Source organism: Ictidomys tridecemlineatus, chromosome 2, assembly GCF_052094955.1.
Source record: "Ictidomys tridecemlineatus isolate mIctTri1 chromosome 2, mIctTri1.hap1, whole genome shotgun sequence".
Lineage (NCBI taxonomy): Eukaryota > Metazoa > Chordata > Mammalia > Rodentia > Sciuridae > Ictidomys > Ictidomys tridecemlineatus.
This window is the reverse complement of record NC_135478.1, coordinates 231,771,611-231,798,546: the sequence shown is the minus strand read 5'-3', so window position 1 is coordinate 231,798,546 and position 26,936 is coordinate 231,771,611. Positions and strand designations below refer to the sequence as shown.

Sequence of the window (26,936 nt, the reverse complement as noted above, 5' to 3'; positions counted from 1 at the left end):
ACCACAAAGGCAAGTCATCTTAGTTGCCAAATTTATCAGTAAGTCTAAAAACTCAATCATGTTACCCACATGTGACACTGAGAAACCAGTGTCACATGTGGGAGGCCCTTGGATTGATCCCCAGTACTACCAAAAAAAGAAGATATCCCTTCCTGGGAGTCAGGGAGGGTGGGCCACTGTGACTGAATGGCAAGACACAACACATCAGGACCCAACTTCTCTCATGTTTTTGTTTCATGTGTATTTTCAGGAAAAGTTCTTGTCCCTTTAGGATCCACTGTTTTCTTGTTCTCCCAGCCAAGATCTTTGCTGTAGGTGTGTTCTCAATGGGATCTGAACAGTCAAGATCTGCTCTGTCTACTGTTGCAGTAATGCTAGCTCTAATGAAGCTGCTGTCCACGAGCACACCACAGTACTGGGTGCCGCTGCCCCGGGAAGCCTGGTACAGTGTCTGCCTGCTGTTGGGTTGTGTGCTCTGCTTAGGCCTAGACTGGCTTCAGAGCTCCGAAGCTGTGAGTGCCTGGCAATCTTCACTGTTTTCTAAGGATATTCTGGTTCATTTTGTAGAATTTCCCAATAGTTTTCCTCTTCTGAGAGTTCAGGATTCCAAGTGTACAGTTAATTTTTTTCCTTTTATGAGTATTGCTTTGATTGATTATACTATGGCTTAACCCAGGGGTACTCTACTACTGAGCTATATTCCCTGTCCTTTTTACTTTTATTTTGAGACAGAGTCTAGCTGAGTTGCTGAGACTGGCCTGGAACTTGAATCCTCCTGCCCTAGTCTCCCTAGTATCTGGGGTCGCAGGTGTACCACTGCACTCAGCTCATCAGTTTTTTTTTTTTTTTTGGTTCTGAGGATTGAAACCAGGAGCGTGTAACCACTGAGTCACGTCCTCAGCCCTTTCTCGTATTTTATCTAGAGACAGGATCTGACTGAGTTACTTAGCACCTCTCTTTTTGCTGAGGCTGGCTTTGAACTCGAGATCTTCCTGCCTCAGCCTCCCAAGCTGCTGGGATTACAGGATATATACAGACATGAACCACCACGCCTGGCTAGTATTGTTTTTTTTTTTTTTTTTAACATTTATTTTTTAGTTGTAGTTGGACACAATACTTTTATTTTATTTGTTTATTTTTATGTGTGCTGAGGCTCAAACCCAGGGCCCCGCATGTGCTAGGCGAGTGCCTACCATTAATCCACAACCCCAGCTCTATTACTGTGTTTAAAGGAAATGACAGCATGGAATTTTGTTCCTTCTGGTTCTGGTTCTGGTGTGTCTGGGATCTGATGGGTGCCTGGTGACAATACAGCATCCATTCATGTTCAGTATATAATATTCATGTTCATATACAACATAGCGTATATTCATGTTTGAAATACTAGAAAAACTAGGGGTAGTAGGATCATACCCCAACATCTATATATGTTAAAACCCAAGGCTACGTCATTCTAAACAGAGAAAAACTGAAAGCATTCTCTCTAAAAACTGGAACAAGACAGGGATACCCTCTTTCACTACCATGTTCTTTTGTTCAATATAGTCCTTGAAATGCTAGCCAGAGCAATTAGGCAAAAGAAAGAAATTAAAGGGATTAGAGTAGGAAAAGAAGAGTTCAAGCTATCCCTATTTGCCAATGACATGATTTTATATTTAGAAGACCCCAAAACCTACCAGAAAACTTATAGAACTCATAAATTAATCCAGCAATAGCAGGATATAAAATTGACACTAATTAATAAATTGCACTCGCATATACCAATGATGAATCATCTGAAAGAGAAATTTGGAAAACTTTCATTCATAATAGCCTCAAAAAAACCCCAAAACACTTTGGAATCAATCTAACAAAAGAGGTAAAAGACTTCTACAATGAAAACTACAAAGCACTAAAGAAAGAAATTGAAGAAGACCTTAGAAGATGAAATGACTTCCCATGTTCTTGGATAGGTAGAATTAATATTGTCAAATGGCCATGCTACAAAAAGTATTCAGATTCAATGCAATTCCTATTAAAATTCCAATGACATTCTTTATAGAAGTAGAACAAGCAGTCACGAAATTTATTTGGAAAAATAACAGGTCCAGAATAGCCAAAGCAATCCTTAGTGAGAGAAGCAGGAGGCATCACAACACCAGAACTTAAATTATACTACAGAGCTATAGTAACAAAAACAGCATGGCATTGACACCAAAACAGACATGGAGACCAATGGAACAGAGTAGAAGGCACAGAGAAACTCACACAAACACTGTTATACTAGACAAAGGTGCTGTAAACATACACTGAGAAAAGACAGCCTCTTCAACAAATGATGCTGGGAAAACTGGAAATCCATAAGTAGCAGAATGAAGTTGAACCCCCATCTCTAACCCTCCACAAAACTGAACTCAAAGTGGATCAAGGACCTAGGCATTAGACCAGAGATCCTATGCCTACTAGAAGAAAACGTAGGCCCAGCTCTCTATCATGTCGGCTTAGGAACCGACTTCCTCAATAAGACTCCTAAAGCGAAAGAAGTAAAAATCAAGAATCGATATTTGGGATGGTGTCAAATTAAAAAGCTTCTAAGCAGCAAAAGAAACAAACCAAGAATGTGAAGAGAACCTACAGGATGGGAGAAAATCTTTGCCACCTGCACTTCAGAGCATTAATCTCTAAGATATATAAAGAACTCAAGAAACACCAAAAGACAACAACAACAAAAAACCCTCTAAATAACTCAATCAATAAATGGCCAAAGGAACTGAATAGATACTTCACAGAAGAACTATGATCATTCAACAAATATGTGAAAAAATGTTTCAATTTCTCTAGCAATTAGAAAAATGCAAATTAAAAGTACACTGAGATTTCATCTCACTCCAGTCGGAATACAACAATCAAGAATACAAAAGACAGTGAATGTTGGTGAGGATGTTGGGAAAAACGTTCACTCATACATTGCTGGTGGGACTGCAAACTGGTGTACCATTCTGGAAAGCAGTATGGAGATGGCTCAGAAAACTTGGAATGGAACCAGCATTTGACTCGGTTATCCCACTCCTCAGTATATACCCAAAGGACTTAAATCAACATACTACAATGATGCACCCACTATGGAACCAATCTAGCTAGGTACCCTTCAACAGAAGAGTAGATAATGAAAATGTGGTATATATGCATAATGGAATATTATTCAGCCATAAAGAAGAATGAAATTATGGCTTTTGCCTATAAATGAATGGAACTGGAGACTATTATGCTAAGTGAAATAAGCCAATCCCAAAAAAACAGGCCAGGTATTCTCTCTGATATGTAGATGCTGACATACAATAAGGAGCTGGGGAATAGACGTTCTTTGAATTAGATAAAGGGGAATGAAGGGAAGGGTGGGGGGTGGGTATAGGAAAAACAGTAGAATGAATGGGACCTAACTTCCCTGTGTTCCTTTATGAGCACACAAGCCATGAAACTCCACATCGTGTACCACCACAAAAATGGATCCTAATGAGAATTAGTTATACTCCATGTCCGCATAGTGTGTTGAAATGCATAAAGCGAGCCTATGTTAACACATCACAGCAGACAGGGGAATGAAGGAGCCGGTGGGTATGGAGAAGACCCATGGAACGAATCTCACATGACTTTCCTTTGTATGTGTATGGACACACCACAATGGAATCCAAAATGCATTCTAATGTGTAACAAAAAAGAACAAATAAAATTGACAGAATAAAAATTAAGGCATGAACACGGGACTGCAGCAGGGACTTTCTTCCCTTCTGGCTACTGGCCTGCCTGTGTATTTACAGAGTCCTGGAGCTGTGTCACTTGCAGGCTACTTGATTTAGGAGGCCTCTTCTCCCTCTTGGCTAGTGGGATTAGTTGGTACGGTGAAGGATGGCTGCAGTGCTCACTTGCAGCTCTGGAGATGGGCCGTTAGGCGTCCTGGGCCCACGCTTCTGAGACGTCCTGGTGTCAGTCACCTGTTTGTTTTGTTTTCCTTCCTGTGCTATTAGGATGATCGCTGCAAGATCCCTTTGTTTATGCTGATGTCCTTCCTGCCAGCCTCTGCTGTCCCTCCATTCAGGTATGGACCACTGTGCGGGTGGGCCCTGGAGAGATGAGGGCGAGTACCAGGACTGCCCTCGGGAGTCTGGGCGCTGTAGCACCTGGGGTGGTGACGCTCGGGTTCAGGTACAGAGCTCGAGGTCCAGCTCACCGCCATCACTGACCTTCTGGGTTGAGATGTGTTGTGAGCCCAGAATACACAGAGCTACTTAGAGGAGGACTGTGGTCAGGGTACTGACCTGCTCTCTGAACCTGGCCTTCCCAGCTGCAGTGTAGTCTCCACCTTGAGGAGCCAGGAGGAGGGCACAGCGGATCGGAGCTATTGCACCCTGCTGGACTGCCTCTGCTCGTGGGGGCAGGTGGGGCACATCCTGGAGCTCATCGATGACTGGCTGCCCAGGGAGCGGCCCCAGACCCAGGTGCGTGTCAGGCCTCTGGAGCCAGGCCAGTGCAGACAGCTGTTTGGAGGCTTGAGCTGTGATTGTCCACTTAACGCCTCTGTTCCCCTTCAGAGTCATCCAGCATCCAAACGCAAAGTGCAAATCCATGACACACGCCCAGTGAAACCTGAGCTGGCCTTGGTTTACTTGGAGTATTTGCTGACCCATCCAAAGAACAGGGAGTGCTTGCTCTCTATGCCCTGGAAGAAACTTAACCATCTTTTGAAAGCACTTGAGATGTCAAAGGTAACATTCTCCTTGAAAGTTGAGTGATTTTGAATGGTGGTAGCAGTGACAGGTAAAACGTAAAGTTTTCCTATTGACGGTGCAGTAGTATTTTTTGAGCTGAAAGAAATGAAGAAAGATGGTCCACAAGGACATGGAGACAGCAGGGGAGTTAAGCAGAGCCTTCTACCTGCTCGAAGCCTGCGTTTCTGCCCAGGTTTTGGGGGCCCTGGGCTTGGTGGGTGAGTCATCCCTGCTCAGCATGCCAGTCCCAGGAAGACTTGGAGGAAACACTGGCTCCCTTGAAGTCCTTGGTTTTTCTAGGAACCTTGGGCAGTGTGTGAATTCCTCACGTCCTCAGCGCCCTGTGGACCTGTTTCCTCCCTCCTGGCTGGCTTGGCTACTCCTGTAGCAGTGAATAGCACCTATAGTTTAGCAGAGCCAGGCACCCGGTAGGGCAGGGTGCATGGGGCTCTGTGCACACCCTGTGGACCTGTCCTGCTGGGCCAGCTGTGTGCTTCTCGGGCCCACTCAGCTGTTCATGTTCAGGGACAGAGACAGCAGAGGTCAGCTTCACCAGAGCTGGGTACCTCTAGTTCCCCTGTGCATCCTGATGGTACTTGCCTTAGGACGATATGGGGACATGGTAAACGGAATGTGGCACTGAGGTTGTGACATTGCAGGTAGATCTGGAATCACTTCTGCGGTCGCCAGATGGGAAGCCCCCTCACTTCAGCCAAGCAGCTGCCCTGCGAGCCTTCAGTCTGCACTGCCGGCTGAGCATTCACCTGCAGGTCAAGGTGCGTGGCCCCAGCCCACTGGTGCGAGCAGCTCCCTTCAGAGGCGCTTTCTTTACCACCCACCTTGCTGTTTTGTGTTGCACAGTTCTGCTCAGAAGGGAGGGTTCATCTGTCCATCTTGGAAGACACTGGGTTTTGGCTAGAAAGCAAAGTTTTGCCTTTAATTCAAGATCAAGAGGAAGAGCATCTGAAGCTTCAAAGGGTTGTCTACCAGCAGATCATCCAGGTGAGCCATCTGCAATCGTGTGCTCTGTGCACAGCTGTGTTCCCTGCTTCATGTGTCATTGCAGACCATGGCCTGGGTCCTTGTAAGTGTGCACAGTGGCACTTACATATCTAGAGTTTTCCTTTGTGCAAAGTCCAGGCTGTGTAATGTGAATGCAGCTTCACACATTGCATGTGATAGGTATTTGGTTAGGTTGGTGGACTCACATCTAATATGTCTCTAGATTTCTTAAGGCAATAGAAATGAGAATGTATCCTCACACAGATTTCTTTAGAAACATCTTTGTGTCGGCTTATGAGAAGTGGTCCATCACATAGGAGAAGTTCTGTCACACCTGCTTGGTCCTCTTTAACAGCTCTGCTGGTGAACCTTATCTGTCTCTTACAGACCTACCTGACTGTTTGTAAAGACGTCGTCCTGGTTGGGCTCGGAGACCCCCAGTTCCAGATACAGCTTTTACAGCGGAGTCTTGGAATCATGCAGACAGGCACAGTATATTCCATCCTCTAAGGACTATTTATGGCAATATAACTAGTCCCCTGCCTGTCCCTCTTGTGCTTTGTGGGCTAGGATTCTGGCTTTCAAGTGACAATAAATAAAGGTGCAACCAGCTTATACCAAAAGAAGGGTTCATTGGCTGATGCTGCCAGGACGTGCACGGGTGTTTTTGGTGCCAGACACACTGCTCCAGCCTCTGCTGCTCCTGCTCTCTGCTTCACAGCCGGGCAGACTACCCTTCTTCTTTTTTTTTTTTTTTTTAATATTTTTATTTATTTATTTATTAGTTGTAGTTGGATGCAATATCTTTATTTTACGTATTTATTTTTATTAATGTGGTTCTGAGGATTGAACTCAGGGCCTAGTGCATGCTAGGCAAGTGCTCTACTGCTGCGCCCCAACCCATCCCGACTCCCTTTCTTATTTCCTGTGTAGGGAATCTGGCAGAAGAGCCCTGGGTGGCTAGGATCTGGCTTTGTGCTGCTGGTGTGGGGTGAGCTGGGAGTTGTTGTGTAATGCCCCCCAGGACCAAGGATAGGTAGTGTAGGTGGCCCATGGCAGCTGGCCACATGGCACCCTGTTTGCTGCTGCTAGGTACTCAGTTTCGTGTGCTCAGTGAGGCGGTGAGAGGGCAGCCACCTGAGCCATTGAGGTCCTGGCCACCAGAGTCTTGGAGTCTGTGTCAGAGAATGGTAGGAAGCATGGTATGTGCTTGGTATGGTATGGGAAGCATGGTAGCATGTGATGTGCCCTGGAGGGCCTGGTATCTGGGGTTGTTGCCATGTCCCTCCACCTTCTGATTGTTGTCTCTGGCTAGGAAGAGTACTCTTGTGCTGTGACCCCTAAACCCTACTCCCAGCCCCAGCCAGCCTCCAGCCCCATTGCCTCCGTGGGGTCAACTGTTGAGAGTGACTGAGACCCAGGAAGCCTCAGCATTTGAAGGCGACATTTGTGTAGGCCTGGACTTGCTGGGTGAGGCTGAGAACCCTTCCCTGTGGCAAGCTGCATTGGGCACACTGCAGCCGCTTGGAGGGGAGCCCGTTGGTCATGCAGCCCCACAACAGGAGGGGCTGTCTCGTTCTGCTGCTGCTGGAGTTGGTGCTTGGGTGGTCCTGGAGCTGGGACGTGGTCCAGGCCCTCGAGTTGGTTCAGAATTCCCAGAGGTAAAGCCCACACCTAAAGCAGAGCCAGTATTGTTTGTGGTCAGTGGCTTTTTTTCTTAAGCTCTATGTTCTGTACTTGAGTTCGATGATTAAACAGTCAGAATGATTGATTTTTTAAACTTATCATTTACGAATAATTTTCCTCTAAGGACTACTTCTTGTGTTTACAATGTCTTTTTATTCCGAGGAGCTGAGTAGAGTCCTGGTCTCAGCTTCATTACATGATGATGTCTTTTTCCTCAAAATAAGGTCCAGACTTGACCGTAGCTGTGAACTTCTTGCCCACACATTCCAGTAACCAGCGTTCCCAGATGGGGTGCCCTGTGTAGCCATTCTCCTGCAGCTGTCACAAATAGGCCTGGAGTCCTGCTTGGCAGGTCAGCCTGGTAGACCTGCAGTCTAGAGTTGGCTGGACCTTTTCCCAACCTGAGAGAGTCCTAGTCAAGAAACCATTGTAATTTAAGAAGTTATTTATGTTGATGTTGATTATGGACCAAAGAAGGGGTCTTCCTGGGACATAGCTGAAGCCAGCCACAGGCATCCAGGTGCCCCCACTAGCGCATGTGTGTGCCTCAGAAGCATGGCCGCTCTGCAGAGTCAGGAACCAAAGCCGCAGGACTCACAGGAGAACGTCTCCTGGTGAAAAGTACCATCGCAGGTGAAAAGGAAGGTTAGGTCCGTGGGAGACTATCTTGAGTGCAGAGGTGAAGGAGGTTGGTGGAGCGGGATCTGAGGCGGGGGCAGGGGGGCTCAGGCCAGGCTGGTGCTACGGCTTGCTGCCCTCCCTGTTAGCAAGTACTTGTTGATTTACAGACCAGGGGCATCCTAAAGAGATCAGCTTCTGGGGAGAGCCCTCGGAGCCAAGACGCTCAGGTTCAGGCTGCCTAGCAGTGTGCTGAGAACTCTGTCACCTGCAGAGGCCTCAGGCCAGCACCTGCCATGTCCTTCCTTGCTGTGTATCCGCATGTCTGCAGGCGGCCAGGTGGCCTGATCAGTGCTCTTCTGTTCTAGGTTTATGTGGCACATATGCTTGAAGATAACAGGGTTCTGAATTAGAGTTTCTGGATGTTTTTGCTGGCATCACAGCGATGACCCAGGCAGAGGGGGATGTCAGAGGACAGGTCCTCTGGTTTGTGGGCCTGTGATCTGCAGAGCACAGTGCCCCTTCACCTGCCCCACTGAGGGTGTAACCACACTAGGAGCTGTGAGGAGTGTGTCCTTGCACCTTCTTTGTATCCGAGTGCAGCTCCTTGAAGATCTCTGCTATGGGCTTAGAGATCCACATCTGCTGCTGATCCTGGCTGAGCTGTGAACCTCAGGCCTGGAGGTGGCACCAGATCTCCTTTCCGCAGGTGGATCCGGAGATCTGAGGCAGAACTTCCCATGCCTCTGCTCTGTCATGCTGCTTGCGGCGCTTGCAGGCCCGTGTCCTTGTCTCCTTGCTGGTCTCACAGGAGAAGTTTTGTTACTGAAGTTGAGGGTCAACAGGGTGATGTCTAAGATTGCCTAGGATTAGGACTGTTCCCTGGGCACAGAAACGGAGGTACAGCAAGGTAGAGATGGTGTCTAGAGCAGGTCATTGCAAGGGAGTGGAAAGGTAAGGGAAAGTGAGATGCACCGAATGATGAGGCTCTGGTCTTTGGGTGAGGTTGCAGGGTGGGGCTGGAGGGGACGGAAAGCCCTGGAGAGCCAGGTAGCCAGGCTTCCCAGCCCAGCATTTAGTATAGCTGCTGCCCCTTGTGGGTCGAGTCAGGCGCCAGTGTTGTGTACAGTTGATGGCATGACTTGGGGTCATTTTGCCCTTTCTGGCCTAGCACCACCAGCACAAAGTCACACAAGTATCAGCTGACCCTCAGCTGCTTGTTGGCACACATGTGGCCTTGGGAGCATGATGTGCCCATAAGCCTATGACCCCTTTATGGAAGTGCAGTAAGACTGCGGCCTCCGGGTCAGTTGCCGTGTCCGGCCCTCCGCTCACCTCTAGCTAACTGCCTGCGCTCACAGTTCCTATGCTTCCTAATGGGGTATATTTTAAGTACAGGGTGGACTCTAGGACAGCACCTTACAACATGGCCTTGTGTCCACACAGATGAGGCCCAGCCTGCATCTGGATGGTGTGTCACACTCACCCACAAAGTTCACAGGAGCTGGCTGGGCTGTTATAGTTCAGTGTACAAAACAAAGATGAAAATTCAGGGTTTCAAGGATGAATGGTATAATATAATCAGGTTTACACAGGAGTAAATTTTACCAAATTAATGCAGCCCAGTGAGGAGAAACCTGGAAAAGAAAGAGAATAAATATGCTACTGCCGAGTGTTAACCACAGAACCATCGCTGTGGGGTGCTTGTTGAAGCTGAATGTCGACTTCACTCTTAGCTGGGAGAAATCACGGGGTGTGGGAGGAGCCTCACTGCCACGTTGCCCTGTGTTCACACAGCTCAGTGGCTGAGGGCATTGGGTTTCACACCTAAATCAGACAAAGCTTTTCTATTTTAGTTTAGGTTAAGAATTTAGATTACTCTGATCAACATGGAGTTATATGCTCCTTTGATCTACCTTCAGATACGCATGTTAAGAGATTTCATCGGGCTTCTGTATCATGTAACTGATTCTTCTTTTTTTCTTTCCAGAGAAGGGATTTTTTTATGGCTCACTGCTTCTTGGCATTCTGAAAGAGGTGACAGGAAGTTCCTGGATTCAGAAACCAGATTCAGATGAGGTCATTACAGTGTTGTATGATACAGTCCAGAAAGTGTTTCAGAAAATGCTGGAATCTGTTGCTCGGAGCTTCAGGGAGCAACCAGAAGAAGGCCTCCAGGTACTGGCACCCTCGTGGTGGGCTGTGCTGTGGGTGAGGTGTTCTTGGGTCCCTGGGCTGGGCTTGTGGAGACCCAGTGGCAGGTCTGGGGGCCCAGCCCTCACCCATGCATCTGCTGCAGGGCTGGGCCAGTGTCTGTGCTGCAGGGCCCACTCAAGACACTCTCCACCGAGGGCTCTAGCAGGAAGCAGAACAGATCGCCCCAGCCTCCCAGCAACGGTTGCTGCTAGAAATATCCAGATAGAATAGACTACCCCCACCCCGACACATTTTTTTTTATTGGGGCATTGTATTTGTGCCTGTTGAGGGGATTAGAATAGGCTTTTGAAAAATGCTAATTTTTGATTATGTGTAGAATGAGTAGACACCTTGCCTGGAAGAAATTTGCATTAATTGAAGTGATGCGGGATTATTGAGGAAGGAACTCATACAAAACCCATATACCATATTTGTTTTACTCCTAAAGATAATGCAGTGCTGGTTCCTGGACAAGTTCGTGTTGTTATTGGAGAGCCATTCTTTTTCTATTTAACCATTCTTAAAATACTAAAGATTTCAGTTTTATTCTATCCTTAGCTGATGGGTAAAACTGAAGATTGTTTGCCATATTTTTCCTATTCTAGTTTGTACTTGAATTCATTTCAAATGTTTGTGTCTTGGCGTCTGGGATCTGTTTGTGTAAAGTAACTTATGCCAAGACCTCGTGTTCCTGTCAGCTCTTGACGTTGGTTGAGTGGCCTCGTTCAGAACACGTTGTCGTAGAGTTGATGTCTTATTTTAATGTCATCGATGTTTCTCCCTATGCTTCTTTCTTCTTTCCTCCTCCCTCCCTCCCTCTTTCCCTGACTACTGTTGACTCGTCTGTCTTCAAAAGTTTTCGTTTGCTCTTGGTGAGGGAATGTCAAATGGTGGTTTCCAGTGGGCTTTGGTCACGTCTGTTTTGCTGTGATGCTTGGAGCCTCGAGTCAGCCACAGAAGGGAGCCCGGTGGGCTCTGACGGCAGGGAAGCAAGCTTCCTGGCGCTGGCACCAGGGGTGGACAGTGGGAATCCTCATTTCAGGGTCTGCCTGTCCTAGGTAACCTTGGTGGCAGCTCCACTGAGGACAGCCTCTGTCTCCTTGCAGCTCCTTTACTCTGTCCAGACCCCTCTTCATGCATTCATAACCACCGTGCAGTCCTGGCACCAGGACACTCCTGTCCACCGCGGCGTGCTCTCCACTCTGATTGCTGCGCCTGTGGTTGAGATGAGTCACCGGCTGCGGAAGGTAAAGTATTTGGATCCTGAAACGGTGGTGCCTCTTCTTGACTGTCCACAACGCTGCTTCTACCAGCAGCACAGTTTTGAGTTTTCAAACACAGCTTTTATGCGCTGGCTCATCTTGAACACATCTGCTGGTCATACCTTAGAGGTCCGAATGGGTCCATCTCTGTTAAGATTCTTTCCTAGCCAGGTGGGGTGACACATGCTTCTTAATTCCAGCCGCTCAGGAGGCTGAGGCAGGAAGATTGCAAGCTCACAGCCAGGCTCAGCAAAAAGTGAGGCCTTAAGCAACTCAGTGAGAACCTGTCTCTAAATAAATTCAAAATAGGGCTCAGGATGTGGCTCAGTGGTTGAGTGCCCCTGAGTTCAATCCCCGGTAATAAAAATACAAAACAAAACAAAACAAAAAACATTCTTTCCTAAAGCCTGGATATTCGGGGGTGAGCAGAATGCAGGAGGACCGGGCTGTGTTTGTGTAGAACAGCTTGTGTCTCTACCTGCTGTATTATTAACCATTTTTTTTTTTAATTTCTAAGCATAGGAAATTTGAATTTCTGATAGGATAAATTGATAATTCATTCATTCCTACAGACTATCTTATTTTCCTCATAGTAGCTGTGGATGAATAGAAGGTGATTATCATTAATACAAAAATTATTAGCCGATTTGGTTGAAGAGCTATGTAATCAGGGTGGCAGTTGACAAAGAGACCACGAGGAGGTGGGTAGTGATGTAAGAGGACATGGGAGTTAACAGCAGGGTCTCAGCCCAGAAAGGTGGGCTCTGACGGGATTCCTACTGGGAGAGTTGGGTTTACACACACACGTGCCACTTAACCATGAGGACACGCCGTGACCCCTGTTGGGCGACTCCGTACCACTTCCTGGAGTCTGCCTGCCAGTGGGGGTGCGCTCTAGAGCTCCACCATGCGTGTGCCAGATGGCACAGTCTGAGGGGACATTGGCATGGTGCAGTCCCTGGGTGGCTGGAAGGTCTTGTGTGGTGCGTGACTGTGAGAATACAAACTGCCTAAGGTGTTCCCTAAATTCTAAAGCATGAAATAGAATGAGGGCCTCCTTACAGTGGGACAGGAGGTTGTCTGCCTTAGTGAGAGGAAGATGAGGCCAAGTGTGTGCCTGCTGCTGACCTTGGCAAAGCTGGCCCTGCACCTGCTCTGCAGGCTCCAGCAGTGCAGCTGAGCAGGCCCAGCTGAAAGTGCTGGCCGTGCTCCACTCAGCTGTCCCCCTCCCTTGTGCTGGGGGGCTTCCTTACTGGGCACACACTGAGATTAAGCTGATCATCTCACCAGTTGTTCCCTCTGGTCCCATCTGCCCTATGATTTTCTCAGATTTTCTTTCCTTGCTCTTTTTTGATGAATCAGGTGTTGCTACTCTAGTATCTTCTCTGTTGACTTCACATTATTCTTTGTGTACTTTTGAGTGATTTCTCTAGACGTTTCCATATGCAAGGTGCAGTCGTCAGGGTCTGCCTTCCACAGCCACCCGTGCCAGGTCCCTGCTGGGGATTTAGCAGTGCTCTTGCCAGTAGAACCCTTCCACCCTCCTGCTGTGGTCCTATTTGTACTTCTATATGGGCTAAGAATCTTGACCCATAATTAACAGTCTTTTGTCTAACAGTATCAGAAAGCCCTTGCAACACAGCTCAAGATGTAAAGCATTCTAATGATAAATAGTATCGTTACACATATCACAGTGGCTGACTTCACCATCCAGATTAATGTTCAAGCCCTGCAGAGCAGCTTGGGATACAGCCTTCCCTAGAGCTGTGTGCAGGTGGTTTTCATTCACCAGGGAGGCACCTGTGCAAGCTCGTGGCTGATGGTAAAGGCCTTGGTTGTCCAGCGCTGTTGAAGGACTCTGCCCTGCAGGCTGTGGAGCATGCTTTTCCTTTGACCAGGCAGAGTCTGCCCGCCTGGCACAGCACAGACTCACCAGGAAACGGAGCCGGCCAGGGGAGAGCCTCCTCCGCTCTGAAGAGGAGGGAGTTGGACTTCGCATAAATGCACAGTATTCACAGCACGTGACCCCAAACAAAAGGCTTGTTTACACGGGGATTGAACCCACATGGGCTTAACCACTGAGTCGCACCCCAGCAGATCTTGTGCTAAGTTGTTTAGGGCCTTGCTAAATTGCTGGGCCTCCTGCCTCAGCCTCCCTCTCAGTGCTGGGATTATAGGCATGTGCCACCGCACCCAGCACATCTGGCACACGCACGGTGGAGCTCTAGAGCGCACCCCCACTGGCAGGCAGACTCCAGGAAGTGGTACGGAGTCGCCCAACAGGGGTCACGGCGTGTCCTCATGGTTAAGTGGCACGTGTGTGTGTGTAAACCCAACTCTCCCAGTAGGAATCCCGTCAGAGCCCACCTTTCTGGGCTGAGACCCTGCTGTTAATTCCCATGTCCTCTTACATTTTCTTTTTTTCTATCTCTGTCTCACTAAGACTCCCTGATGCACAATAATGGATTGTCCATGTTTATTGTGGACATTTCGATAGTTACTGAAAGTCACTCTTTCGAGTTTCTGGAGTGCTTTCTCAGGTGTAGCAGAAAGCTCAGAGAAATGTAAAATAAGCCTCACCCCAGCCTCAGTTTATAACCTCTGACTTGAAACTTTTTCTAGATTTCAGATTTGGAAGAGCTCACTCCACCAGAGTGCCTTTCTGACCTTCCTCCGTTTTCAAGATGCCTGATAGGAATAGTAATAAAGTCTCCGGACGTGGCCAGGTAACTGTCCTCTCTGCGGTCTGAGGCTTGCCTGGCTGTGCCTCCTCTGACAGCCCCTGCTCTTCCCATCACTCTTACATTTGGAAAGGTGCATTTTCTTCTGCAACGAAAACTTTCCATGGATATTTCCCCCCATTTCAGTGATCAAAAATGTGTACAAGAAACTTACATGAAGAAAACCCCTGTTTTCCCGTACCGCATGTCCACCTCCTTTGTCTGGTCATGCGAGCATGAGTAGCCTTCAGTTGAGGAGGAAACAGGAGGTCGTCTAGTACAGCTCCCTGCACACGTGCTCTCAGACGCCTTGCTGGGTTAAACGTCAGGGTAGCTTTTGTCCATGTGTAGCTGTGACCCTTTCCCCAGCCCATGTGGGGAATCCACGGCTGAAAACTTGGGGTCTGGGGGCACAGAGCACTGGCGGTGCAGAGGGAATGGTTCTACAGATGGCAGGCACCTTAGGCCCTCATGGCAGGTGCGTGCCCTGAATGCCCTGAAAACCCAGAGCACCTTTTTCAGCAGTTTTGAGTCATGTGGTGGCAGGTGTAGACTCTCTTAACCCGCCAGTGCTGTGCTCTCTCCAGCAAGGACACCTGGTTTCAATGCCTGACTGCATGTCATGGTGCACTCAGTACAGTGTATGGGAAGAGCTCAGCTAGTTTCCCACCTTGCAAAAGGTGGTGTGGTTATTGATGAACCTCCTGTTTATTGTTCTGGTAGTTATCAGCACGTCCTGCCGAGTAAGCGAGATGCTTGTTAATTTTACAGGTCGTTTCTAGACGAGTTGAAGGCGTGTGTGATTTCTGGAGACATTGAAGGCATTGTGTGCCTCACAGCTGTTCTGCATCTTATTTTGGTGATCAACAAAGGTGGGTTACCTTTTCTCTCCTCCATCGGGAACACTGCTGGGTGTGCCTGAGCCGTTGGCAGTATGCGTGGGCGCTCTGCTCCTTGCTGGCTCCCCATTAGGCGGGCCTGACCTCGTAGCCAGCCTGCCTGCCTGTGCAGGAGCTTGTGGTCCCTCTGCACTGTAGTTCCTGTCCACTTTCCACCTTGCACATTGGGTGCCTTCCAGCATTCCTTTCTGCCTTAGAATTGAATTTCTCTTGATGTGCTGGCTGGGCATGGTGGCACGGGCTTGTGGTCTCAGCTGCTTGCGGGGCTGACAGGATGATTACTCAATACTAAGAGTTTGAGTAAGAGTATATAGGCAATATAGCAAGACTGCCCGCCTCCCAATCTGCTCCCCCCAGAAGTGAAAAATGTCATTTGTTAATGATGTTCATGTCAGTACTCTGCCTCTTTCATATCCCATCAAGTAGAAACAGCCGTGGAAGAGTAATTGGCAGCAGTAAGCTGCCTGCGACCTACAGTCGAAGCACCATCACTGGGGTGGCCTACCTTTCAGCGTCTCAGCTGTTGGCAGAGCTTTTTAAATTTAGTTTGCTGTATGTGGAGAAGTCTTCTGTTGAAACAGGCTGTCCCCAAGAGCCTGAATGTGATGTGTGTCTATAGATTTATAATACAGGTGGACTACCTTTATCCCAAATGCCAAGTACCAGCAGTCTTTCTCGGATTTGGAAGTTTTCCAGATTGTTAAATATTTGCATAGACTGTCCTGGGTGAGGATCTCTAATTTAAAAAAAGTCAAAGTTCAAAATGGTTTAAAATCTGAAACTTTTAGAAGACTATCATAGAAGAGTCAAAAAGTTTTAGATTTAAGGGTCTTTCAGATTATAGACTTCCAGTTTAGGGAAGCTCCATATGTACTATTTTTTTTTTTTTTTAAAGAGAGAGAATTTTCTTTATTTTATTTTATTTTATTATTTTTGTAGATGGACACAACACAATGCCTTTATTTTTTTATGTGGTGCTGAGAATCGAACCCAGGTCCCGCCCATGCTAAGCGAGCTCTCTACTGCTGAGCCACAATCCCAGCCCAATATGTACTATTTTTTAACTTTGTTGGACTTGATTAGGCACAGAAAAGACTTGTCTAAGAGGAACGTCCCCCCACCCTCTGCCCCGAGTTAAAATCCACAACACCAGGGAGGTGCCACATTGAAGGTCCATGAGCTTCTCTAAGGGACCCCTGAGTTTAAATGCACAGCATGAGGGGCAGTGCCCACAAGGAGCTGTGAGGATGGAGCCTGGGGTGCTGAGTGTCCACCATTGCTGAAACTGGGGGAGAGCTCTGAAATATGCCCATTGCCCCTTCTGTTTGGTATGTGGCAGAGAGCTTCTTTAAGGCTGTTGGGTCAGAGCCCCGGGGCTCCGCCCACAGCCTAGCCTCCACGAGTACACGCTGGACCTTAACAGCATCCCTGGGTGGGTCGGCTGGAAGGGCACATGGGAGTGGCTGCATGTGCAGAGCATTCTGTGCCTCTGTGTTGACACTGTGTTTCCTTCCCCTTTCCCACTGTGTTCTTGTCACAGGTAAACACAGAAGTTCCAAAGTAAAGGAGACTGCAGCCACTGTGCACAGAAAGCTGAAGGCCTTCATGGAGATCACCCTGGAAGAGGACAGCCTAGAGAGGTGAGTGGGCGCCATGCTCAAGATCAGCAGCTCAGAAGCTGTGGAGGAAGAGGGGGGCACTTCTGTGTGTCTCAGGGAAGAATGATCACTTGGCACTTGCTGCTCTGGAAAGAGAAGGGCGTTAGCTCAGAAGCTCTCCAGGTAGATGTTGCTTTTGCTGGCTCGCCATACTCTGCAGCGGGGCATTTCCTGAGCACCGTGCCTCTTCCCGCAGTCGCCATGCTGGGTGGCACTTGCCCCTCCTGAGCCTCTGAGGAGCTGCTCCCCTCCTCTGGGAGGACAGTGTTGCTTGCTCTTCCTGAGGCTCTGGAGCAGGCTGTCCTTGCTTTACACGTACCAGGGTGACAAACTCCACTCCAGGTCGGCTGCTCCCTTTGGAGAAAGGCTTTCAAAAACCCTGAATTTATAAGTGGACGTCCAAAGTAGCTTTCATGACTTGTTTCATAGTCAGTCACCTGGATGCTCACTTTCTAGAAATTGGCCTTACAAATATGTTTGAGAACTGAGTTGCCTGGAGGTCATGGGATCCATTTCTGTCCTGTGGACCCTGGTTTTAATCACTGTCAGTGAAATGAGACCCTGTTGGCTCAACTGGGAATTCTCAGAATGTAGTAGCAAGGCCTGGTTTCTTTGAAACTCACTTCAGATTTTAAGAAATCTTTTTGCTTTTCTCAATTGTTAAAGGCTTAGACAGTTAGCAGTTTTAGATGGTATTTATGTGACATTCTACTCTGAACACACATCACAGGCTAACACCATGATATTCAGGTGTGTGGGTGATGCTGCGTGCAGTCAGTCCAGTGAAGCCACGCAGACTGCCACATGCCAGGAGCAAGGTGGCTTTGAGTCACTCACTCATGGCAGCATGCCGGGAGCCACACAGCCTCACTTTGTTGGGTCTCCTTCCGTCTCCAGGACTATCCTGTCCCTAGAGCCTCACCTCTGTTGTCTACAGCCTACAGTCCCTTTTCCACCCCAGTGAAAAGAAGCCCCCACTGCACTGATAGCAGAGGAAGGGAAGAGATGATGCCCTCAGTATCCTCTGGGACTGTTCCAGGACTCAAGGGGAGAAACTGCTGGGTCATCCGTGCCTCTCCTGCTGCCCCTGTGGTCATCTCTAGGTCACTAATGCCCTGTGCCATGTCAACACTGTGTGAATCGTTGATACACTGCATGGTTTGGGGAATAACAGCAAGGAAAAAAGTGTGCACATGTTCAGTGAAGACTAGTGTTTTAAAAATATTTTCAATCTGTGATTGCTTGTGTGTATGCTTGTGCAGCCCACAGACTCAGAGGGCTGGCTATTAGTAAATCTGCTAATAACAATTCTTGCAATGTTAGAATCAATGGGTTTTATTCTAAGACTTAATTTTGTAGGGCTGGGATATTGCTCTGTGGCAGAGGCCCTGGATTTGATTCCCAACAACACCAGAAAATTTTGAACGAAGTTGAGGTCCATAGCAAGATGGAAGAGAAAGTGCTGTGGTTTTCCATATGCCCATGCCCCCAGCATAATGCACCTTCCCACTATTGGCAACCCATACCTGGGGCACACTTGTCAGACACATCACTGTCACCCAAGCTCCGTGGTGCACATTAGAGCTCGCTCTTGGTTCTGAACCTTCTGAAGTCTGAACAGACGTAAGAGGACCTATACCCTTCACTGCAGGACTGCACAGAGAGTGGTTCCCCTGCCCTGAATTCCTGTGTGTGCCACCTGTTGATCCTCCCTCCCTCTGAATCTGCAGAGTTTATACCTAGATGTGTAAGAGGACGGCAGCATCTTGGGGTTGGTCCCACCGTTACGAGGACTCGGCAGTCCCTCCCTGGGCTGTGTGCCGGCTGGGGAGCCAGGGCAGTCAGTCTTGTGGCTCAGGCCCCGTCCACAGGACTAAGAACTAGGGGGAAACAGTGTAACTGCCAAGGCCAGAGAATCTGGGAGAGCTTGGAGACTACGGAACCCAGAGTGCTGACATCGGAGGTCAAGAGAAAGGTGTCAGCCCCAGAGGAAGGAGCAAATGTGTCCATCTGTGCATCAGGCACATGGTTCTTACTTCTGGACACACCAGTTTAGGAGCTGCGGTCCTCCGTTACACTCTTCCAATCACACCCAGAAAGGAACGCCTCGCCAGTCCTCTGGGTACCCTTAGCCCCATCACGTGGACAGGGGGCTGTCCTCCACGCCTGCTGAGACAGCTGGGCTACTTCCAGGTGTGGGAATCACAAACACAGCTGTACGCAGGTCTTGTGTGACTAAGTTTTTTACTCCTGTGGGTACAGACCAAGGGAGACTGTTGCTGGGTCACAGAGTGTGGTCAGTTGTATAAGCAGTGGTTCACATGTCCTCCAGCAGGACTGTCGCTTTGCATTTCCTCCACCATGGAAGACAGTTCCTGCCGCTGCACGTCCTTGCTGGCCTTTGGTGTGGCCAGCACTCCAGTTTGGGGACATTTTATTAGGTGTGAAGTGGTATCTTGTTTTAATGTGTATTTCTCTGAACTCATGGTGTTGTACTTCTTTCCGTTCACTTATTTGCCCTCTGAATTACTTCTTTGATAAAGTGCCTGTTGAGATCTTTAGGCCATTCTGAAATCAGACTGTTTTAGTCGGCTTTTTCAATGCTGTGACCAAAAGACCTGACAATTAGAGGAGGAAGGTTTTTTCTGGGGGCTCAGAGCTTCAGAGGTCTCAGTCCATAGGCAGCTGGCTGCCTTCCTGGGGCTGAGAGGAGTGATGGCATGAGTGGGCTGTGAGTCTGACCTCATGGGTCATCAGTCCCCTGACAGGGATTGATTGGGTGGTGACTGTGGACCCGTGGGGGGTGCTGGAGGAGGGGGTCTGTGCCTTTGGTATTTGTTTTGTCTTGGTTGGGCGGAGCTCCCCTCTGCTTCCTCCAGCTTCTTTCCTCCTGCACACCCACCGTGATGTGCTGCCTCATCTCAGCCCTAGACATGGGGGTGGCTCTCTGAACTGAGACCTCTGAAGTAAACGCTTCCTCCTCTAACTGTGCTTATCAGGTGAAATTCTGAGCTTTGCTTCTCAGTACAGGAGGTATTTTCCCTGTCTTTCAGGGTTTTCTCTGACTTTTTGGACGTTGAACATGGTTTGCCCCCATGTGATGTTAGTGTTTGTCCTGTGCAGTGGCCTCTGGGCTCCCTGGGCTGCGCCTGATGTCTGACACTGATGTGGGAACTCTGGGTTGTCATTCTTCACACTTTCCCTTCCATCTGCTTTTCCTTTTGGAGCTCCTGTTGTGCATGTGTAGGACCTTCACTGCTTGTCCCATGCTTTCAGATGTTTCAGTATTTGTTCTCTGTACTCCTCAGTTTTCAAGGTTTCTATGTGGTCAGTGTGACGAACACACACCATGATGCTGTGGTGATGCCATCAACACACCCCCAACATGTCTGTCTTTCCACAATGTCGGGATTCACTGGGAACCATCACGTCACAGGCTGCACCACCTAGCAGTGGCAGTTCACCAAATGCTCAGGTGACGCGTTCTTCTATTACAGCCTTCACTTCTAACATCTCGAACTCTCAAGTCACAAAGGAGACTTCACACGATGGCATACATAGACTAAGAAAGAGAAGAAAAGGTCACAGGATGCTGAGCCAGGAGCACAGGCAGAGGCTTGAAGGCAGAGTCCCAGCGCCACTGTGGGTGGTCAGGTGAGGGTCTTAGCCAAGCAGTTCTGCAGAGTCGTCAAGGCAGAGGGTCCCCACGGAGGGCAGTGTTAGCTTGAGTGGGCCATGCATAACCTTCAAGGGCAGGAAAAACTGCTCTCTGCTGAAACCCAGTGGGACTGGACATGGGAGATTCATGCCTGTGGCCATTTTCCTGGGCAAGACTCATGACTAGTCCCAGGTGACAGGGTCAGGGTGTCACTGTGGACAGTCTTGCAGGCTTTTCCTTTTATGGGCCTAAGGTAAGGTGGCTGCATCTGGTGAGGTTGGGTTGGCCACATGTCCAGGTACTCGGGATTTAGTTTGATAAGTTAGCACATGCGAGTTATTTATTAAGTTATGCCTGATGGTGGTGCTGGGCAGGTATTGCTTGTTTACTGTACAAACCAGGTATGGAGTCATTACACTTGGCTCTGGTACTCAAAATGGAGTAGTTCAAGGCAAACAACAGCTTTAAAAAATGGGATCACTCAGGGCGGATGCCGTCTGAGAACTGCTGTTCTGTGAATGTTGGGATCACTAAGGGTCAGGTGCAGCTGAGAGCCTCTGTTCTACACACCATGGAGTCACCCAGGGCCGGTGCAGCCTGAGCACACTGCTCTGTGGGGTGATTTAACAGCAGCACCTTCTGCCCTCTGCAGAGTGCTCTGATTCTGAGCATGAACTCTCGAAGATAATGACCTTGTTTTGAGATGGCTGGAGCTTTTGTGCATCAGAAAATACGTGCAGCATAAAAAGTGTGTATCAGACACACAACTCAACAGGGCGACCACAATTACAGCTCTAGGAGTATTAACTCATCTTTATTTTAAAATGCCGTTAGTGAGGACACCGTTTTGGGTGTCACATGTTTTTACTGCTGAGGGGACGTGGACTTGGGCTCCTGCTGCAAAGCCTCATTGCCCTTCACCAGTGTCTCTTAGGAGCAGGGCCTGAGGAGCTAGAAGCTCTGAGAGCAGAGCTGGCTGTGGACAGCCTGTGTGCTGCCCAGGTGGTGTGGGGAGCTGTTCCCGCCAAGCCTCGCACTCTGGGCCGCCCTCTCAGTAGCGGGGAGCCAGTGCTCTGCATTGCTGGGTCCCACCCCTGTGCCAGCAGCGACCCAGCAGAGCCAGCGCTGAGGAAACTCAGTCTAAAAAATGGTTGAAGCAAAGCATTCACCCAAGGGGAGGAAGCAGTTGAGGTGTCACATTCAGAGTGTGTTTCTGAATGACCTGGTTTAGTGTTGGACCTGAGAACCTTGGCCAGCTGCCATCTCCAGGGCTCCAGGACCCTTGTTCCAGGGGGTGTCTACACAGTGGGCCTCGATTCAGAAGTGAGGAATGGCTTTCCCCCCAGCGAGGTTGGCATCGGTTGGCTGGTTGGGGTGCTGAATAACAGTGGCTTCTTACTGTGCCTTGGCTGCCTCACCCAGCGCAGAGCTAGGTTGGATGCGTCCCCTCAGGGGGAAGAACTTGTGTGTGCCAAGGAGCTATTTTACCATCACTAGTGTGAAGACAACACCTTGTACTTAGAGGTCACAGCCCTGTGAGCCTTTCTGAAGGTTGGGTGATCTCCCAAGTCTTCCCACTGAGGACATGCGCTGAGCTCGTGCTGCTGGCACAGTGGGAGCCACGTGGGGCTGCTCTGGGGGCAGTGGCTGAGCAGGGCTGGAGGAGAGCACCTTCCTGCTTTCTGGTCTCAGCACTCCTCCACGTGCTCCTGGGCAGGGCCTTTCTGTGGCTTCCTTAGAGCACAGCCCTGTCGCTTACACACAGGCCCCTCTTGAGGGATGGTGATGTCCTTCATCCTGCTCTTTGCTCAGTGCATGGGTCCTTGGTGACCACAGGGTGCTGCCTTGGCCACTTCACAGATGCTGAGCCTGGGTCCTGCACTTCACAGGCTCAGAGCCCAGTGAACTCACCCCCCGGTTCTCACATCTTATGCACAAGGAGATCCACAGCCCACCAGGCTTGGTGGCCTAAGGTTCTGCTGCTGTCCCTTTAGCTGTAAAGCCCCAAGTTCTCTTCCTCTTGTTCTGCAGTTGTCATTGCTTCTTGGGTCCTCACAGTGCACTGACCCAGTCCTCAAGCAGCAGCAGAGCAAAGGGGTGGCCTGCTGTGGGGCTCCCAGCATCTGCCCAGCATCCAGTTTGGTCCCAGGACCCTCTCCACTGAGCCCTGTCCATCCTGAGTAGCCAGGGAGTGTGCCAGCCTTGTGGCTGGCATGGATGTGGGCCAGTGGAGCCATGCTGAGGTGCGTAGGCAGTCTGCCAAGACAGCCTCACGTCTTCCTCTTCAAGGTTCACGCGCCCATGCCCTGAGGAGGTGGCTGTGACTCTGCCCCTTCTGTCTCAGCTCCAGCTCCAGATTGGCAGGAGGGGCAGAGCTGGAGCACTGTTCTCCCCAGGCCCAGGGCTTGGCAGGAGACCTGGAGGAAGCAAGACCGCCTAGGGCAGTGGTTGCTCCTGTGAGGTCCTCCCGCTCCTGAGGAGCTGGGCTCCTGGCATCCCTGCAGGGGCAGGTGCCCCCAGCCCTGTGTGTGGCATCCTTGGGCCCCGTGCCCATCATTTCTGGCCCCACTTGGGGCACCTCATTTGGTGGTGGGCCAGCAAAAGGCCCACAGCAGCCCCAGGAGCTCCGCCAGAGCTGTTGCCACATCGTTCTGCAGAGGCCCTCTCGATGAGGTCCAGGCCAGTTGTCTCGGTGCTGCCTGGCACACAGGACCCAGTGCCGAGGGATGGGGTCTTGAGGGACAGAGGACCTGGACAAGTCTGTTTTCTTCCCTTAAATCTGTGTGGGTCCGTGTAGAAAGCACATGTACCTCTGAGTGGCTGGACAGACTTACTGAGCTCCAGGCAGACTCTGCAGAGAGCTCTCTGGGTCTGTCTTGAGGTGCGGGTGCAGGTGTGTGCACAGCGGCCTTGTGTGACTGCAAGGTGGTGTGACCTGGGTGTGCTGACTGAGCCCAGCACTTCAGAGTAGAGCTCGCCTGGCTCATAGCACGACCTTGAGAACATTCAAAGTGGCCGTTGTGCTTCACCTGGTCGGATGGCTGGATAGGCTGCAAGGCTGCATCAGGCAGAAGGGCATCATCTCAGCGGTGGGCACAAGATCAGGAAACAGCGTCTGCGGACTCAGGAGGTTCAGTGTAGCTGCGGTGTTATCTGGGGTGAAGGGCAGGCTGCTGTGCCCAGCAGAGCTGTCCAGGAGGTACCAGCTGGTGAAGCCCTGGGGCTGAGCCTCCTGCTTGCAGGGGTGTGCTCAGTTGTAGGAGCAGAGGCAAGGTGCCAGCCTCAGGCAGGAGTCTTGATGGGAACAGGCCCTTAGGAGTGGGAGCAGAGCCTGGGAGAAAGCGCAGTGAGTTCTCGCCCCCTGGCTGGACAGGCAGGGCCAGGTGCCCAGAGGCCTCGAGGCGTCACAACTGGCAGGGACGGTCCCGCTGCAGAGCAGGGCCGGAGCCTCCTCTACAGAGCAGGGCTGGAGCCTCCTCTGCGCAGCAGGGGAGAATGGGCCAGAACAACCTCGTGTGCTTCTCCCTGTGCCGTGGATCTGAGGTGCGGCTGAGAGGAGGGCCGACCTGAGTGGGTGCACACAGGCACCATTGCCAGGGCTCACTGTGTGGGGCTGGCCCTGGCGGGACTCCCGACCTGCACTTGCAATGGCCCTGCCGCACCCTCAGGTGCGCCCTGGTTATGTTCCTTTGGAAATGTACACTTGGATAACCTGGCCTTTTTTTTTCCTGTAGCTGAGTCAGTCTTTGTGTTTCAGATTTCTCTACGAATCGTCAATGAGGACCTTGGGGGAGCTTCTTAACTCATGACCAGGCCACCACCTCTTTGGACATGTCCAGTAGGGAGAAGGACTCAGAAAGTGAAACAGTGCGTGGGCATTTCCCCAAGTTTCTAACATTGATGATGGGGCTTGGGGAGTGAGCCGAGACCTCGGAAGTCCTCAAGGTTTGCCCAAGACCTACACAAAGGGTATGTTGAATACAAAGGACTCAGGTGTTAATGGTGCCAAAGTTCATGGTGCAGAGGGGAGAAGGACACTTTCCAGCAAACCTGGTTGTTTTAAAAATGATTTTTTTATATATGATACAGCTTGTAAACCATGAATAATAAAGCACTCACCACATATTTTTGCCTTTTGTTTGGAGACATTAGTTGTTGAGAGCCACAGCCAAGTCGGAATGGCGCCTGGCATTTTACCAGAAGGAGTGGTTGAGAGGTGAAGCCAGCGAGCCATTAAGATGATGATAATTAAGTTAAGCTGTGTATAATTGCTGTGACTGGATGATGCTGGATTGAAACAGGCTGTGTATTCAGTTGTATGTGGGCCCTTTGAGTTCCCAGTGAGTTCTCTGGGAGTTCCCTTTGAATTCCCATTGAGTTCTCTCAGAGTTCCCGAGTTCCCCATTGAGTTCTTAGGGAGCCTGGTGGAGGTTGGAGGGAGTTCCCTTGGTGTGTGGTGTTCCTGGAACGGCCGCGTGGGTGGCGGGTGGCGTGCGCGGGAGTTCTGGCAATAAAGGAGTTCCTGTTTGAACCTACAAGTGCCTCCTGGCGGCTCGGTTACTTTGTTCCCAGCCAGACTGCAGCATTTGGGGGACGCCTAACGCCTGAAACTTGGGGGTAAGTGAAATTGCTCGCCCCGAGGGAAGGCCAGAGAATGGGTGACCATTTCAAAAAACAATGTGTTCTTGTTTTGATTTGTTTTGTTTTTGTTTCAAGCTGCCTGTCCCTAGAACTTTCTCAGGCAAACTGGGGAAAATGGTTGGCTCAAGGTTTGAAGTTGTTCGCCCCTGAGGAAGAGATAGAGATAGACCACAAATGCACATGTCAAGAAAACAGAAAAACTGATACCATGATTTTTTTTTCCATTTTTGTTTTGTTTTGCTTCTGTTTTGTTTTGTGTTATCTTGTTGGGTTGCGCTATTTTTATAGCAGAAATATGGAATTAAAAATTAGTAAAAACCAAACCGAAAGGGTGTTAAGTAAATTGCTAGAGGAAGGAGGCATCTCAGTAAAATCAAGAACAGTTAGGGCATACGTTAAGACGATACAAAGGTGTAGTCCATGGTTCATCAAAGAGGGGTTATAAAATATATCACAATGGAACCATCATGGTGAAGATTTAAAAAGGATAGAAAAGGAAAGCCCAGGAACTCTGCCAGTTGGCAGATTACTGTTATGGACGTTGGTACAATCTTGTTTCTTAGTCAAGGAGAAGACATTTTAGATTTTAGAAGGAGTTTTCCCATAGGAGGAGGGTTTAACCAAACTGGATATGATCAAAGAGGTAAAATACCGGGTATTTGCCCACGATGCCATAGAGGGAGACGTTGGGCTAATGAATGCCGTTCTCAAACCACCATGGAGGGTGCTCTGTTATCAAAAACTGGACAAGGACCAGGTGTTTACCCACGATATCGTGGAAAAAAGCATCGGGCTCCATTGCCAAAAAACGGACAGGGGGGCCCAATGCTCCGGGGTCCATGATCACAAATATACGGGGCACTGGAGGAACCCAGCAACACCATCAGGGTAGTGCCCAGGACACATTATCCATGAGATCCCTCATCAGACAAACCAGAGGGAGCGAAGGGTTGGATATCTGTGCCTCCGCCAGAGCGGTACTAACTCCAGAGATAGAAGTTCAAATCATTCCCACAGGGGTAAAAGGACCTCTTCCCAAAATTTCACCAGGAGATAGAATAGCACAGTTATTAATAATGCCCAGCCTGCATGATAAGTTTTCCAGTCGTACTGTAGAAAGAGGTTCCAGGGGATTAGGCTCCACAGGTGTAGATTGGGCTATGCTGTCTTTGAATTTAGATTCTCGCCCAATGCTAAAACTAAATATTCAAGGACATGAATTTAATGGGCTACTGGATACAGGTGCAGACCTTAGCATCATCTCTCATCAAGAATGGCCAAAACATTGGCCATTACAACAAGCCACTCAAACGCTTCGAGGCCTAGGAGTGGCGACTAATCCCGATAGAAGTGCAATGGTATTAGATTGGAAGGATCCTGAAGGATGTGAAGGAACTATACAGCCATATGTATTGGATCAATTAGGTTTAACATTAACAAATAACATCAATCCAAATGTGCCCACTATTATGGCTAGACAAGGTTTTAGGAAGGAAAAAGGATTAGGAGAACAAGAACAATAGCAGCACCAATACAAATAGATCAAGGAACAGAGAGACATGGATTGGGTTTTCAGGAGGGGACACTGAGACAATAAAAATTGCTTGGAGATCAGAAAGACCAGTATGGGTTCCTCAGTGGCCTCTTTCTAAAGAAAAGATACAAGCAGCCCATGACCTGGAACAATTAGCGGAGGGACATATACAACCTTCCATATCTCCCTATAATATTCCCATTTTTGTCATTAAAAAGAAATCTGGTAAATGGAGATTATTGTAAGATTTAAGAGCCATTAATAATGAGATGGTTATTATGGGACCTGCTCAATCGGGGATTCCTCAATTGTCTGCT

General features: G+C 49.2%; 1 protein-coding gene across 2 annotated transcripts in view; it reads left to right on the top strand.

The window, feature by feature from the left end:
* Positions 1-24,569, top strand: part of Ncapg2 (non-SMC condensin II complex subunit G2) — a 59,155-nt gene extending 34,586 nt beyond the window's left edge. For both annotated transcript variants that reach the window (XM_078040944.1, XM_078040945.1), the window contains exons 18-29: positions 4,005-4,075; positions 4,322-4,475; positions 4,569-4,742; positions 5,405-5,521; positions 5,607-5,747; positions 6,135-6,234; positions 10,042-10,229; positions 11,354-11,494; positions 14,132-14,235; positions 15,001-15,101; positions 16,669-16,768; positions 24,202-24,569. In XM_078040944.1, the coding sequence (XP_077897070.1) occupies positions 4,005-4,075; positions 4,322-4,475; positions 4,569-4,742; positions 5,405-5,521; positions 5,607-5,747; positions 6,135-6,234; positions 10,042-10,229; positions 11,354-11,494; positions 14,132-14,235; positions 15,001-15,101; positions 16,669-16,768; positions 24,202-24,253 (1,443 nt within the window). In that variant the 3' untranslated portion in view covers positions 24,254-24,569. The remainder of the gene's footprint in view (positions 1-4,004; positions 4,076-4,321; positions 4,476-4,568; positions 4,743-5,404; positions 5,522-5,606; positions 5,748-6,134; positions 6,235-10,041; positions 10,230-11,353; positions 11,495-14,131; positions 14,236-15,000; positions 15,102-16,668; positions 16,769-24,201) is intronic.
* Positions 24,570-26,936: the final 2,367 nt, after the last annotated feature.